The sequence below is a fragment of the Genypterus blacodes genome, unplaced genomic scaffold (assembly GCF_046128005.1).
Source record: "Genypterus blacodes isolate CSIRO-AG114 ecotype Tasmania unplaced genomic scaffold, CSIRO-AGI_Gbla_v1 ptg000156l_1, whole genome shotgun sequence".
NCBI classification, from domain to species: Eukaryota; Metazoa; Chordata; class Actinopteri; order Ophidiiformes; family Ophidiidae; genus Genypterus; species Genypterus blacodes.
The window spans coordinates 9,668,586-9,684,214 of NW_027466957.1; the positions used below are offsets into that span (position 1 = coordinate 9,668,586).

At 42.7% G+C, this 15,629-nt stretch overlaps 2 protein-coding genes across 4 annotated transcripts; one reads left to right on the plus strand and one right to left on the minus strand.

Moving 5' to 3' along the window:
* Nucleotides 1-47: 47 nt before the first annotated feature.
* LOC143013482 (kelch repeat and BTB domain-containing protein 12-like) lies at nt 48-3,876 on the minus strand. Of its 3 annotated transcripts, XM_076167124.1 has the most exons (11): nt 3,705-3,873; nt 3,463-3,596; nt 3,116-3,305; nt 2,811-2,992; nt 2,474-2,606; nt 2,111-2,344; nt 1,649-2,007; nt 1,268-1,541; nt 941-1,088; nt 670-867; nt 48-478 (listed from the first exon to the last, which is right to left on the minus strand). In XM_076167124.1, the coding sequence occupies exons 3-11, from the start codon at nt 3,284-3,286 to the stop codon at nt 330-332; spliced, it is 1,848 nt and encodes a 615-aa protein (XP_076023239.1). In that variant the 5' UTR covers nt 3,287-3,305; nt 3,463-3,596; nt 3,705-3,873; the 3' UTR covers nt 48-329. The 3 variants fall into 3 exon arrangements, with proteins under 3 accessions (XP_076023239.1, XP_076023240.1, XP_076023238.1); XM_076167125.1 differs by lacking the exon at nt 3,463-3,596 and having other exon boundaries at nt 670-792; nt 3,705-3,876; XM_076167123.1 differs by lacking the exon at nt 3,463-3,596 and having other exon boundaries at nt 3,705-3,796.
* A 2,905-nt stretch (nt 3,877-6,781) lies between these two features.
* On the plus strand, nt 6,782-15,622 carry LOC143013480 (solute carrier family 26 member 6-like). Its single transcript, XM_076167119.1, has 19 exons — nt 6,782-7,169; nt 8,246-8,385; nt 8,670-8,780; nt 8,932-9,107; nt 9,280-9,444; nt 10,141-10,293; nt 10,514-10,596; nt 10,894-11,041; nt 11,643-11,756; nt 11,861-11,938; nt 12,044-12,139; nt 12,232-12,338; nt 12,436-12,505; nt 12,682-12,774; nt 12,960-13,070; nt 13,197-13,562; nt 13,688-13,742; nt 14,018-14,148; nt 14,251-15,622. The coding sequence occupies exons 1-19, from the start codon at nt 7,027-7,029 to the stop codon at nt 14,275-14,277; spliced, it is 2,367 nt and encodes a 788-aa protein (XP_076023234.1). The 5' UTR covers nt 6,782-7,026; the 3' UTR covers nt 14,278-15,622.
* The last annotated feature ends 7 nt before the right edge of the window (nt 15,623-15,629 follow it).

A 15,629-nucleotide genomic window follows, 5' to 3' on the forward strand; every position in this document is an offset into this window, starting at 1 on the left:
CAATGACTCAAAAAACAGAAAATAGAAAATACTTTTTTAGTTGATTCTTTATTAATCAGGGAAGGAAAGGGACAAACAGTTAGTTTTGGCAGATGAGAAACAATGAATCTTCCTTAATGAATGGCATAGTTTAAGGATAATAGCGGTGCACATATTCTGCTGTCTTTTTTGGAGGGACAGACTGAGCTCAACTGTTCTCCACTGTCAATATGCAGTACGTGTGATCAGGGAGTAGAAACCCAGATTTGGAACCGCTGCAGTGGGTTTAGTGGGCTGACGCACATCGTCTGTCTCTTTAGTGTCTTTTCTCAGAGTCAGGAGGAGTTGAATTAGGGTGAAAAGAGGTCTCGTGGGTTGAGGTTGGCCACTAAACAGACGTCATAGCTGTCATGCATAGCTGCCCGTCTTTCCACCACCCTCCACACATTGTCGGCTGGGTCCAATTCCAAAAGCTCCTTGGTGATGATCTCATGGCGGCCTGCAGTCATGAAACAAAGGATGGAAGTGTCCGATAAAAACGTACACTCACTCAATCATCTGTTGCTGATAAAGAGTGTGCCTTGTTTTCCCATCTGGATTTATTTTTGCGGTCATTGCTGTGCCCTGGTTAAACTCACAAAACTTGTTCATAGTCAGTTGATAGTTATTGACGGGCATTAACCTACTGACCTGCCCCCTTGAAGTAACCACAGAGGTAGAGTTTCCCCTCCACCTCTCCCATATTGGTGGCGTTGGTTCGGAGGGAAAGCAGGCACGTGGGAAGAGTTGGTCCTGCCCTCCAGGTATCTGTGTCTGGGTTATAAATCTCCACTGAGCTCAGACAGCAACGTGACTGTCCACGGTCCTCTCCATCGCATCCTATACCACCTTAAGATCACAAAAGTATGCACATTTCTCCTTCAGAATAAATCCTTTGCCTGAATAGCTTGTCTTGTCTTACCTGCTATGTAGATTTCTCCATTGAGGACAGCAGAACCGCTGCGGTACCTGGAGTACTTCATCCTTGCACACTCTGTCCACCTGTCCTTGCCCGGGTCAAACTGAAACACGCGGTTACTCAGTCGGTCTGGCTCATCATCAGGCTGATACTGAGGAAGGAGTGGAGGGACAGATGGAGATACCGAGGCAGAAGTAGGTTAAGATGACCTTTTCACCTTAGTACTTTAATTTTGATTTGATTTGACGTCAGAGTACTAGTAAGTAACTTTCTAATGATACCAGTCATATCTTAGTAAGCGTTATTATTATTTTTTTCAGGCCTGTGTACCTGTGGAGTCCAGCCCCCCAGAACATACAGATGCTCCTTCAGGCTGACGGTGCTGTGGCAGGCCAGGGAGAGAGGCAGTGGGGCGAAGCTGAGCCAGCTGCCTCCTCTCTTCATGGACCATCTCTCCACGCTGTCTGTGATGACGTATTGATTACGCACTTTCATCTGACCACCTATCATATAGACGCCATCTCCTAGGAGCGCTAACGCATACATGTCTCTGTATGCTGCTGAACACAGGCCCGCCCATCTGCTCTCCTCTGACTGATCGTATCTGGAACACAAACCAGCAGCTTCTGAATTCAATGCCCCAGTTCTACCATATGGACCTGTGCAGCCATATATCCTGTGCAGCCCCCCCCCACACACACACACACACACCTGTAGAAGTCCATCCTCTTCACTCTGTGTTGATCTTCTGCTTCTATGGCCACCACTATGCTGTTGTCCCTTGTCACAGCCCCTGCTGTGATCTGACCCATGCCTCCACAGCCTTTCAGTGGAGAGGGGATGTAGTAAGTCCGTCTCCCATGGGGGGCAAAGCAAAAACTCAGATCAGCCAGTCCTCCGCGGCGGGCAGGCACCCCTGTCTCATCTACCCCACCCAAGCAGAGCAGCAGGTCAGTGGTCTCCATGCCATAGCGAAGGGCTGGACGAGGTGGAGCAGATGTCTCACAGAGGCCAGAGGTCTGCAGAGCAGCATCAATCATCCCAAAGCACTCAGCATCCATAAGCAAAACCTGCAAGATCAATTTAACAAATGTATAGTTATGATAACTGGCATTCTACTACGTTTTTGCCAATAGGACAGCCATCCATTGCTCGACCCTTGACCCTTCTCACCGGGTGTCTCCTCCTGGCTTTGAGGAGAAATCCAGGATCCACAAGCTCCAGCCGCACTCGCCTGAGTAGATCTACAGCCTGGGCTTCGCTCTGCGAGTCGCCTCTGCGCCTGTCCACCCAACGCAGGACCAGCTGCAGCACAGTCTCCTCTTGGGAAATGTTGAGGTCATCTGAACCCAGCAGATTCCCAAGACTCTGGGCGTCCAACTCCAGGACTTCTTCTTCCTCACACACCTAGAGACAAGATGATGAAGAAGAGGATAAAAAAGTGGATCAAGCAATGTAGGAAGAACACGAGATACAAATACATACAATACATTGCTACACAGCGCCACGAGTGGTCAAAAACCAGCAGAGTCCCACCTGAGCAAAGTGCTGGCAGAGGTATCTCAGGGCACACTCAGCTAGGTCAGCGACCCCCAGGTGTCTGGCCCAGTGGTACAGGCCGATGCAGTTGGAAGGGTCCATGCTGGCCTCCATGTGGCTTTGACACAACCTAAGGTGATGGGAGCAAAATCAAAAACATTGCTTGTCTTTCTTTCTTTCTTTCTCTCTTTCTTTCTTCTCTTATAACTGCTTTCCTTCCTTTGAGTCTTTACATCCTTCTGTCCCTCTGTTCCTCCACCACTGCCTAGCCTGCTGCCACCACTGCCCACTGTACTTCCTGTTCATAGCTTAGTCTGTTCTGATGGTCTCCCACCTGAAGGCTCCGTCTACATGGAGCAGGAAGGCAGCAGCAGCCGCTCCCTGGATATTTTCGTTGGAGAGGGGGAGCTCAGCGCGGTACATGTAGCCCAGCAAGAGCTCCAGACTGGCTGCAGGGGTGTCTCTGAGGGGAACCTCTCCTCCACGGGTTTCCTTCAGACCACACGTGAACATGGCCTGGACATAGGGACCCAGACACGAGTGACAATAGGGACACAGGGATTTTTTTAACTGCAGTAAAGAGCTAATCTCATTTTATGTGGATCTTGAATTTGCGAGTTTGTAAGTCTTTTATCTTACCTGGAAATATGGGCTGAATGCCGATAGCACCACCTTGTGGCATGGAAAGGAAACTCCCTCTGCCATCAGCACCACATCAGTGAGTTCCTCAGCAGCCCTCATCCGCTCCATTTGACAGAGCAGGATTGAACCATGCTTTGCCTGAGCAGAGGCCTGCACTGGAACATCCATGAAGGGTTATTTTGTATGTCTGCAACACCAGAAATGCAGAGAAACATGTTATTATTATCATAACCCCCAATGTTAATGTGTATACAAATCATATATAAAGTATGACAGTAAAAGAAAGCATCAAGGACTGCAGAAGGGCTTCCATTGGGAATATATTATTATATTATTATAATTACCTTACATTAGAATTGGGTCATAGGGACCTGGCTGTGTAGAGTAAACACATCCAATGTTGACCACTGTCTAAAACTGGTTCCTCTGAGGCAGATGGCCAGTCAGTCACACAGGTCGACACTGTCAAGTCAGTTGGCTAAACATACACAAGTAACTCAACACCAGGCAGACATGCAGACACCCTGTGACTGTGAGCAGTAGCCTGTTAGCATGACTTTATCCATGTGCATGCAGAAATCCTCACCAGTGGTTGCCAGTGGCTCTCCCAGGCCAGGACTCAGAGGTTTCCAAACTGAGAAGACACCCGTTTTGAGGTTTCTTGCAACACTGCACAGAATGTTGTATTTTTGGATTCTTGGATTCTGTTGGATCTGCCTTCTCCTGCTGACTCCTGCCCACTAGTGACTGGTTTAAAATAGACCAGGGACCAGGGCAGAGATAGAGGTGATGTTTATCTGTTGGGGTTTCCAGAGGTGACGTGACACTTCTTTGACCATTTCTTATGATTTCTGTGTTTTGGTGAGAGATTTTTCCTGCATTTTTTCATTCATTTGACATCTGATGTTTTAATATGTTTGTCTGCAGATATTCAGATTACAAATTGTCCCCAGTTGTTTGTTAATGAATAACAGATGACAGCAAATATTTATTATTTTCCGTTACAGTGGCACACACAACATCCACCCTAAAATAATAAAACATATGTACACACACACACACACACACACACACACACACACACACACACACACACACACACACACACACACACAGACACACTCACGCTCACACACGCAGCCAGCACATGATCATAACCATAACTCTTTTACAGACACTGTCCCCTGTCCAACTGCAACTAAAGTTGGAGGTGTGGCTGATTCCTGAACTTCTTATTGGTGGTGGCAGCTTGAGCTCAGAATTATTTCAGTCAGTTTGTTTCCTCACACAGGGCTGATAACATATTATGTTTCACAACAGCATGAAAAACAGTATCAGAGGTTCTTTCAGTTTACTGCTCTTCAGATTGATCAGTAATAACAGGTCAGGCTGCGCGTGGGTGTACCCGTGCTCAACTATGGGATGTGTTAGCTTTCACGTGACTGCAGACACACACGCACATAGTGTCACACATTGCTGGACTGTAGAAGGGCAGAAGGACTGCGCCAAAACATGAGAGAAAGACAGAGGGAAATACTTATTTTTTTACTTTTGAGTAATTTTTTCCAGTAATTTCCACAAATATATGTGTATGATAAATCAATATATTTATCTTAAATCGAAATGTCAAATGTAATAATGTTATTTTCAAAATTTTTTGAATTCATTATTTATTCTCTGAATGGAGCAGGAGAAGCTACGAGGTTGAGCCACAATCTTGGTACACCCATTTCTATGCCATGAGCATGTTGAGTCGTGGGCTATTTGTGTATTTTCTCAATATCCAAGTTCAGTATCTCTTCAAATCAAATTTTAGGATTGTGATTTTAAATATGACATGATATAAAACATAAAAAATCATATTAACTCATCAAGGCACATACAGTAGATCAACAACCTGAGTCATAAATCCCTTACCAGTGCCTGCATTGAGGCTAAAGACAAACATGAACTCCCAACAGGGAAAACATGCTTACACAAAAAGAACAGCAGAGAGAACACAGAGTATCTGGGAAACAGGAAAAGGACCATCATCAACAAACACAATAAATACAAGATGTACAAAGAAACTCCCACACCATCTTATGAAACAGTCCACCTCCTTATCACAGAGGTTAAATCATTTATCGAGTTATTTACCTTTTGATAGCTTAAAAGTCCCCGCAGAGTTAATAGCGCATCAATCACAGGATATCAATATATGACCTTTGTGGTGGCCAGGTATTGATCCCGCAGGTGTCTCGTGCTCAGCAGACAGCTTTCATGTTGGCTTATTGCACATTGCTTGCCTGTATACCTGAGGGTGTCGTGACCTGGCTTACTCCACTCCTCCATACATTTTGAAGGCTCCCTGCGTACTTCTTCCATTGGCCAAATTGATTATAATTATTAAGATATGCTCCAATAAGATGATTGCCTGACACTGGATTATTACACAACAAAATCCGTATTTCCTCATTTCTTCTTGATGTCTATCTGTTCTCTTTTTGTATTCTGCATGAGCTGAGTTGACCCACATTTAGGACAAAGAGGATTGTAGGGATAAAAGATTTGGGCATAGACTTGGGGTAAGAATAGGTTGTCCAGAAATGAAACATAATCTTCCACAGCGGCCTCACTCCTCCCTGCTCCTTCTTTCGTCACTTTGTTTTTCTGCCCTGGTCTTTTTCCTTTCTTAACTGCTCTTCATTCTAGACTGCTTGCTCATCAGTGTTCCAGGACTGGAACAGCTCACATTTACACATGCATGACGCAGGCCAAAGTTAATATGTGCAAAAACGTGTCTTTTATGACCAACGCTGAGCTATTGCAGCAATTTCAGTCACAGACGTCACATCACTTCCTGTGACCCTGTAGATTTGCTGTTAAACTACTGTAGAACATTTATTATGACTGTTTTGTTTATCATATGTATTGTTTTTTACTGTTTTGTTAAAGCATATAATGTCCTTAAATGGCTTCAATTAATTTGTGCTATAATTATTTCCATAATTGTGAATGCCACCCCTCCATTAGGTCAAAGAGTTTTCCTGAACTTGCGTCTCCATTCCACGGGGCTGAATAACTCAATCAATAACCGTAGGCATTTTGACAAAGGACCTTTTAAAGAGTAACCCGGCAAGGAATAAGCATCAAAAAGGTGATTTATCAGGAATGTGACTAATACATTTGTTCAATTTGGTTTGTTTCACAGCTATCAATGTGTAAAGTAAGCTTTTATTTGCGAATTTTGAAATCCATAGAAATCTGAGAAGAAGGAATTAAAATAAAGCAATACATTTATTGACTTTTTACATACATAATATCCCCATAGAGAGGCTTGCCTTTCCTTTTCTATGCATGAAAAATAATGTATTTGACGAACAAACAGATATTACACATAGCTAAAGGACAGTTTGCTTTGTATGTGTGTGCCTGTGTGTACATGTAGGTATTGGCTTTCCAAATGACTGAGGACCTCTCTTATATTTATCATGGAAACAAGCAATAGTGCATTTCTTTTGGTTCTTCTCTGTTTCCAGTTTTCATTTTCCACCTTTACTCCCTCCTTTATTGTTCTTATTTGTGTATAGGATGGAGCATTATCCATGATAGGCATGACATATAAATGACATATAATTAATGTATATATGTATGTATTGTGTGTGTGTGTGTGGGGGGGGGGGCGTTTACATATAAGACTAGGACAGGTACCATCACTCCCACAGTTGAAAGGTTCATCCACAGCAGCAAGCATTGCTGATCTGTGCACACAGGAGTGTTGATTCACCTATCTCTCTTTCTCTCTCTCTCTCTCTCGCGTGCACTCTCTCGCTCTATCTCTCCGTCTTATAAGAGAGTGCTTTCCAGTGGAGAGGACACATCGGAAGAGACAGAAGCTGCAACTGTCTGTCAAGAGCTCTGCAAACATGATGGAGGAGCAAGAATCCCTAGAGGAGGGATACTTTGTGCAAAGGGGAGTTTTGGATGAGTTACGTCTGGACAAAGTGGCAAGAAAAAGGACATATTCCACTCAGCCAACAGTGGTTGAGCGGGTGAAAGAATACCTCAGGTAGGAAAACAGAGAGGGACACAGGAGAGGGAGGTGCCTGTAAGTGTGTGTGTTTGTGTGTTTGTCTGGACTCAAGATCCATTGCATGAATCAGGTCAGTTGCAGTATTGATGTCTCCCAACATCTTTATTCGTCTGGTGGTAATTGACTAGATCCTGTTACCTTTGAGAATTCAGGATTGCATCAGCCAAGGTTTCTCCCATTGTTCTATCATTATTTACTGAAGTTTTAGGGTGTTCGTCTTCAGGAGCGATTGATGCAGGGGGGGGTGAGGGGGTTAAAATAACACAAGATAAGATTAGATATTGGGCTGTATAAGCTTGACTAGACAGACAAAAATCTGCACTCACAGTCACACAAGGGGATCAACCAGTAAACATGATGTTAATCATTTATTGAAATAGTAGGAAGTTAAACTTATAGTTAGAATTAGGTTCAAGTTAAGGTAAGGGTAATGGTTAATTTCATACTTGAAGGGATTATGCTTATTCATAATAAATTAAACATCAAGAATACAAGGTAATATGATAGCATGGATGGAAATCAATATGCTAATAGACTTTTATTTAGCTTTGGAAAAACCTGCTAAACCACAAACATGTTTTTAATGTTTTTAACACCTCTGTAGCTGCCTACAGTTTGATTTTGACCCAAGTCTGATATGCTGCTTGTGAAAGCTTACTGTTGACTTAACCTGTTGATGCACTGATAAATAAATGAATGACAGTGTGTGTGTGTGTGTGTGTGTGTGTGTTAGTGTCCTTAATTTAGTTAAATTGCCGTTGTTTTGCATTCTCTGATCTGAATGCATTTGATTATAAAAAGGCTGACAAATAAATACAGTAAACATGAAAGAGCAAAGTTTGTTCCCATATAAACATTTGACCTATTGTTTTTGAGCTTGACCACTTATTTTCCCAACCCATAGTAACACACAGTAGGTGTGTAGAATGTGTTTTGACTGTGTTTTCAACTCGAAGCACGGACTGCCTGCACACAGTTGAATGAATTTTTTTTTATTATGTTTGAAGTGTGAGTCAGTCTTGTGTTAACATTAGTGGTGAATGTGCTCGCAGGTGTTCGCCGCCCAGGCTGAAGCAGATCTTGCTGAGCTGGGTTCCTGTTCTTTCCTGGCTTCCCCACTACTCCATCAGAGAAAACGCCGTGGGGGATCTGATATCTGGCTGCAGTGTGGGAATCATGCATCTGCCTCAGGGTTTGTATATAGAAATGTGTACAATACATACTACATCTCCTCAGCTGAAGGCTCACCTCGGCCGACGCTTGACTGTGTAATAGTTGTAGTTATACATTTCCGACACCCAATGAGAACAGATGTGCATAGTGTGTCACTTTGGTGATACATGTAACACAGTTTGAGACCCTCTGTGATTTATTTTTTCCAGTACAGTACATGATAGTATATGCAGTATATACAAAAAAGACAAAGCTTGAGAATAAACGGTTGCAAAAATGTTCTACTGTGTGTGTATGTTGCAGGTATGGCATACGCTCTCCTGGCTTCATTGCGTCCGGTATACGGCCTGTACACCTCTCTGTTCCCTGTGCTGGTCTACTTCATCTTCGGCACTTCCAGACACGTTTCCATAGGTGAGGAAGAACTCTTGTTTGTATCCATCACATATGTGTATGTTGTCATTTTTGTTTCATTACTGATCGAAAGTGTGAACAATATTGATGGGGTTTTCATAAACAAATATGCATGGCTACTTCATGTTCACCTATTTGTGCTTGTATCCAGGTACATTTGCTGTGATCAGCATCATGGTCGGCAGTGTGACAGAGAAACTGGCCCCAGACGCTGACTTTCCAATCCAGAATGGCAGGAATGGAACAGGAGGTGTGGACATCGATGCACGGGACGCCTACAGAGTACAAGTCTCAAGTACCCTGTCAGTCCTGATAGGAATATTTCAGGTATGTCTGTGTGGTGTTTATGTTTGTATACAATTTGGAGATCATAGGAAGTTCTTTGTATTCTTCCTTGCTTCTTCTATCACACATCATACACTCTATTTTGATGACATTCTCTCTCTCTCTCTCTCTCTCTCTCTCTCTCTCTCTCTCTCTCTCTCTCTCGCTCTCTCAGCTCTTGTTGGGTTTGGTGAGGTTTGGTTTCGTAGTCACCTACTTATCGGAGCCTCTGGTTCGTGGTTACACTACAGGAGCAGCTTGTCATGTAACTGTCTCCCAGCTCAAATACCTGTTTGGAGTCACTCCAGCAAGATTCACCGGTCCTCTCTCCCTTATTTATGTGAGTATTCATCATTGTCCATAGCCAACAGTTTACCTGACAATCTTGAGAACTGGTTGATTACTACATTTACATTTAATACATGTGCGTCTCACATGACTCAATCTGGAGGAACACATTGTGTCTCTAAACTGAATATGTGCGAGCACAGCAAACAGAAGAAGGCAAAGCAAACTGCTCTGCCTAGGAATCGTTTTTCCAGTTTAACAAAGATGACTTTTTAAACTTCCCTTTAGGCCAAGGTTCCTAGGCAACTGATTCTTGACCTGCGGGTACACTGAGGAGGGAACATGTACTTTCTAAGTAGTTGTTGGATTTTGTCGATGTATACATCGGTATCACCTAAGGTCAGAGGTCAAAGGCTCAGACCTCAGGTGATCCCATTCAGGCTTCTGAGGGACATGTTTATCATTTAAAGTTCAAACAACCTAATTTATTTGACTCCATATATTAAAGGGTTAAATGGTGATCGTTTATATTTAATTGTCTGCCCCTGTTTTATATTAATTTTTCACTTGTTTGAATGAGAATTTGCACGTTTCACTTCTCTGTTACAGGTACTGTGTACACAGGCTTTATTTATCATTCATTTGGCATTGAAGACACACCCTTGTTTTAAACAAAGGATGTATCATGAATGAAGTGAAAAACCGCCTCTGTTCCTCTTTCCTCTCCTCCACTTGTCCCCCTTTACAGACCATAGTGGACCTTTGCAGATTGCTGCCTCAGACCAGAGTGCCAGAGCTGGTGATCAGCCTGGTGGCACTGGCGGTTCTCATTGTCGTCAAAGAAATAAACACTTGCTACCGACAGAAGCTGCCTATGCCCATCCCTATAGAACTCGTGGTTGTAAGTCCTTCCATTCATTTCTCAGTCACTCTGAAAGTGTGTTCTGTTAACCGTCCAGTAGGGGGTGTCTTGTCCCCATTGTAGTCTCTGCAAGTGGTGATCAAGGAGTGTGTTTAGTGAAAGGCTGACGCTGTCGTACACTTGTTGTATATACTGAAAATAATTACAGTAAATACAATGTATTCATATGACAAATATTCCATGTGTTCCTTTTCAACAGATCATCATAGCAACAATCATCACTCATTTTTGTGGACTCCCTGGTAAATACAACATTGACGTCGTAGGGGAAATACCCAGCGGGTAAGTTTGTTGCTATGTATTCATATACATTGAGGGGAAAAAAGAAAGGCAACACACTCTTTGTGATTGATACTTGACCATTCATTTAATAATGGACACAGATGTAAACAATGTATTTAACATAAACAATGCTAATAAACAGCAAGTAAGCAATGTGGACTGTAGAACACTAGAACCAATAACCATTCTGAAATTTCACCTTAGTCACAATCACGGTCACAGTCTTCAATAATGGAGTATATAACATCGTTTGACATGATTAAACTAATAATCTTGTATTCCATCCTGCTGCTTCAGGCTCCAGCCTCCTCGTGCTCCTGATGTGAATTTGTTTTCCAAGATGATAGGTGACGCATTTGCAATAGCCATTGTGGGTTACGCCATCAATATTTCCTTGGGCAAGACATTTGGCCTCAAATATGGCTACAAGGTGGATAGCAACCAGGTGAGACAGAAACAGGACCGGTGGACAAACACCCCAAAAAGAATGACACACACACTAGAGAAAGCTCTCAAACAACCTTGACTGCATACAAGGAGTGACTTTGTCTGGGGGCACAGAACGTCTGGTTGTGACTGACTCACAAACAAAGCAGACACAGCCTCTTTCCTAGAATAAGACTGTACTCTGCTCCATCATGTTGGGTTAGGACTGTCACATTTGTGGAGGAATGATTCAAGTTGGCATGTATCAAACTTTGTCCAATCACAGAGCTTCCATTAACTTTACAGACCAATCATATCTTTATTTCAGGTTTTTAAACTACATATGTTACTACCAGTATGCTTAAATCTACCAGAATAGGATATACATATTGTACATTTTGCATGAATCAACTTGATAACTTTCCATTCTTGTACTACTAGACTCGAGTGTATCAAAGTGTGTAAACATTTAAATAAAGCCACCAACTTGATTAACACCACAGTAACTGTGGGTAAAGAACCCCCACACATATTCTAGCCACACAGGATAGAGACATTAGTGAAGATGGACCATTGAATGAAAGTAAACTAAAAGAAAATCTCTGTTTCTCTCATTCCAGGAGCTGATTGCTCTCGGGCTTAGTAACTCTGTTGGCGGCTTCTTTCAATGTTACTCCGTGACTTCCTCATTGTCTCGCAGTCTCGTCCAGGAGAGCACAGGGGGCAAGACACAAGTAAATACACACACACACACACACACACACACACACACAACCACCCACGCACACACACACATAGCATAGGGGACACATTCAGCTTTGTGTGTATGTTTGTTCAGGTTGCTGGAGTCGTTTCATCCATTATCGTGCTGATTACAGTTTTGAAAATAGGCTCTCTGTTTGAAGATCTCCCTAAGGTAACACTCCACTCGGAATACTCAACATCTCTGGGTACATAATTTACAGTAATAAGTGCTTAGACTGTGGACATTTATGTGTGTGTGGGTGTGTGTGATCCCCAGGCTGTCCTATCCACAATAGTACTTGTGAATTTGAAAGGAATGTTTAAGCAGTTCACGGATTTGCATTTGCTGTGGAAGACAAACAAGGTGGACTTGGTAAGGCTGAATCTTCTTCTTTAGTGAACTTTCTTGGTGAAACTTGTGCGAATTTGACCCCACTGACAGTCTGTGCCCACCCTGCCCCCTAGCTGGTGTGGCTGGTTACCTTCGTCTGCACCATCCTGCTGAACCTAGATGTGGGTCTGGCCGTCTCTATTGGCTTTTCTATGCTCACTGTCATCATCAGAACACAACTGTAAGTGTACACCATGTAGTGGAATTATTAATGCACACCGATTATATTTTTGACCTTTGACTTTGTTATCATGTCAATTTAATGATTAATCTTCCAGACCCCGCTACTCTATCTTGGGTCATGTGCCAGGAACAGACTTGTATGTGGACACAGACACGTATGAGGAGGTAAGAACCTATTAAACCTTGAAAATGAGGAGAGAAACTATGTGGGAAGACAAATCTACAGCTGTTAAGTGGCAGGAGAGGCTCCATTTAGCTAAACAGCACCTGTGGGAGAAAAGCTTGGTGGAAGGCAGAATTGAACATCTGAACTGTGCAAATTTGTTGATGTGTCCCTGCAGGCCAAAGAGATTCCAGGTATTAAAATCTTCCGCTCGTCTATAACAATCTTTTACACCAACGCTGAGCTGTACTTGGAGGCACTGCAAGAGAAGGTTTGTGTGTGTGTGTGTGTGTGTGTGTGTGTGTGTGTGTGTGTTTGCCTCAATGTGGGTATGTGCTTGTGTACAAGCAGACATCGGCCTCGTCTGCTGACTACAGCTCACCTTAATTGCTTAACTTATCTTCGTCTCTCATATCACTTTCTCTTTTCTTCTCTCATGTTCTGCTTTTTGTTCAGACTGGAATTGAAATCGGGAAGCTGCTGACAGCAAAGAAGAAACTAGACACAAAGCAGAAGCGTAAAATGGAGAAAGAGAAAAAGAAAGCCAAAAAGCAGGCAAAGAAACAAGTATGATATTCTAATTTGCACATTCAGAAACACTTTATATGATACCATTTATTCTGAAATGAATTAACTAATGTGTTATGGAATGAAATATGACTAACCAATCCACTTATTCCAACATATTGACAGAGAGATGGGGACAGCCATTTGCCTAATGGAAAACTGACTTTGAGAGAGAAAATTATTCAGTTGAACCAAAATCAAATCACTCCAGAGGGGAAGTCGACGCTTCAGGGGACGGCTGTGGTCTTAAACCTGACAGACACACCTAAAAATGGCATCGATGGACAAGTAAACTGGGCTTACCAACATGACACAGCCATGTCAGACTCAGACTCGGATAGAGGTTGCCATGCTGATGATAGCATCACGCAAACATCTCACAAAGGAGATGTGGAGGAGGGGATGGGATGTGGCTCACAAACACACAGCATCATCTTGGACCTCTCCACCACCAGTTTTGTGGACACAGTCACTGTCAAGACCTTAAAAAACGTATGTGTACTACTGTGTATGTGTGCTGACCTGACAACAATTACAAAAATATATAATGTGCAGATATACAATAAGGAAAAAAATACATTTAACCAAAGAAATTCCTTTTCTTTTTGCTGCTACAGATATTCCGAGACTTTAAAGAGATTGGAGTCGATATCTATCTTGCACACTGCCAAGGTAAGTGGTACCGCAGCCATAAGAGACACAAAATCAATGTCATTAATGTTGACTCAAGCATGGAAACATTGATAATGTCTGTGCCAAGGCCCTGGCTGTAGTGACGCCACATTGTTCCCTTTGGACAAAGAGGGCCAACATGAATATTTATGACTTTAATCAGAAAGCTTTTCTCTTTTTCATGTATGTGTGTGTGTGTGTGTGTGTGTGTGTGTGTGTGTGTGTGTGTGTGTGTGTGTGTGTGTGTGTGTGTGTGTGTGTTTGTGTGACATTAGCCAATGTGATGCTGCAGCTGGAAAGGGCAGATTTCTTTTCTGGGTCCATAACCAAAAGTCAGGCATTTGTCACCATTCACGATGCAGTGCTTCATATTCTCAAGAAAACAGGAACGATGGACTACATGCTGGTGAGTCAATCACCTTCATCACCATTTTATGTATTACTTAATGTTCCATAACACATTCCAGAGTTTTAGTACCTTCAGTCCTGAACTATCTAATTTCTCTAGGATTTGTCATGCAACACCAAGATGTGACCTGCAGGTGTCAGGCTGTCCCAACTCTTACCATCCTCCTCCTCCTCGTCCTCCTCCTCCTCACACACCTCCTGGTTATCCTCTCTCTGCGCATTGGTAGTCTTTGTCTCCTCCCACATCAGTGTGGTAGAACAAACCACAGTGACATGGCAGTTGGTTGCCATAGGAATACTGGGAGCCGTTGCCATGACAACAGCCTTTTTATGATATCTTCTAATGAGATAGCCACCAATACGTCATTGCAGCTCTCCCATTCGGCGCTGTGTGCGAGACAGAGAGGAAGGGTTGGAGGCTGAGTGGGAGAATGTAACACTGGACTAATAGGAGTCTGTATTTATAGCCTGTGTGAGTGTGTGTGAAAGGTTGACTGTAAGGGGAAACTGTGCGAGGTTCCATTGTGAACAGATGGGCCAAGATGGGGATAAGTGTGTGAGGTTGTGATGCTATTTTGTCCTCCCTCCTCCAGTTGGCCATCCATTTGTTTGTAGAGAGACAGATGAACGTCTTCCAGAACAAATCAGTAAAATGTAAATGTCACATTGACCTTATATGGCTGGACCATACTCACTCACAAACAGCTCATTTGTTGCTAGAAACATACAAGAATTGGCCAGTTTCCATAAACTGCAGGCAGCGTTACTCTGAGCTGGCGTGTATTCATAGACTCTATTGACACATGACTAATACCCTCATGACATTTTGACATGTGGTCTTCTATTTCTGGGATCCATTATCACAAGATCACCTGCTGTCATACTGTAGTTTATATGTCTGGTGCTATTGTACTGCATCGCCGTCATAACATCAAAATGAGTTTATAATGTTTTGTTCCATTTGCACATGTGAAGAAAGACTTACATAGCAAAAGACTACAACAATTTCAGGGTTATTACATTTGATTGTACTGTATCAGCATAATATACTAAACTGTCCTGTATGCCTGGGTTGTTTTGGGTTGAACACTGTACTAGCCGGTCTGCAAAATTAATGAGTCACAAGGAGAGAAGGGAAGGAAATCTGCCACACCAGTAAACTGTGCCATCGGTTTCATTTGCTTTGCCAGCGGGCCTCTGATTATGTTTCTTCTATGTAAACAATATCAAGTGTTATACATTATGGAACACACGTTTCCTGTCTGTCAGCGTGCTTTACACTCATTATTACACATCCAAACAGCAGCTTTCCAAAGTGATGAGATGTCTATAAAATGTTTATGAAATATAATTTTTATACGGGTGTAGAAATTTAACAATTATGACGTGCCTAAACTTTGAATGCAACGTAGAATTGTGCATGTTTTGTGAATGAGTGTGAATGAGTGTGTAAATAAAGAGCCACGACAACATCTCCAT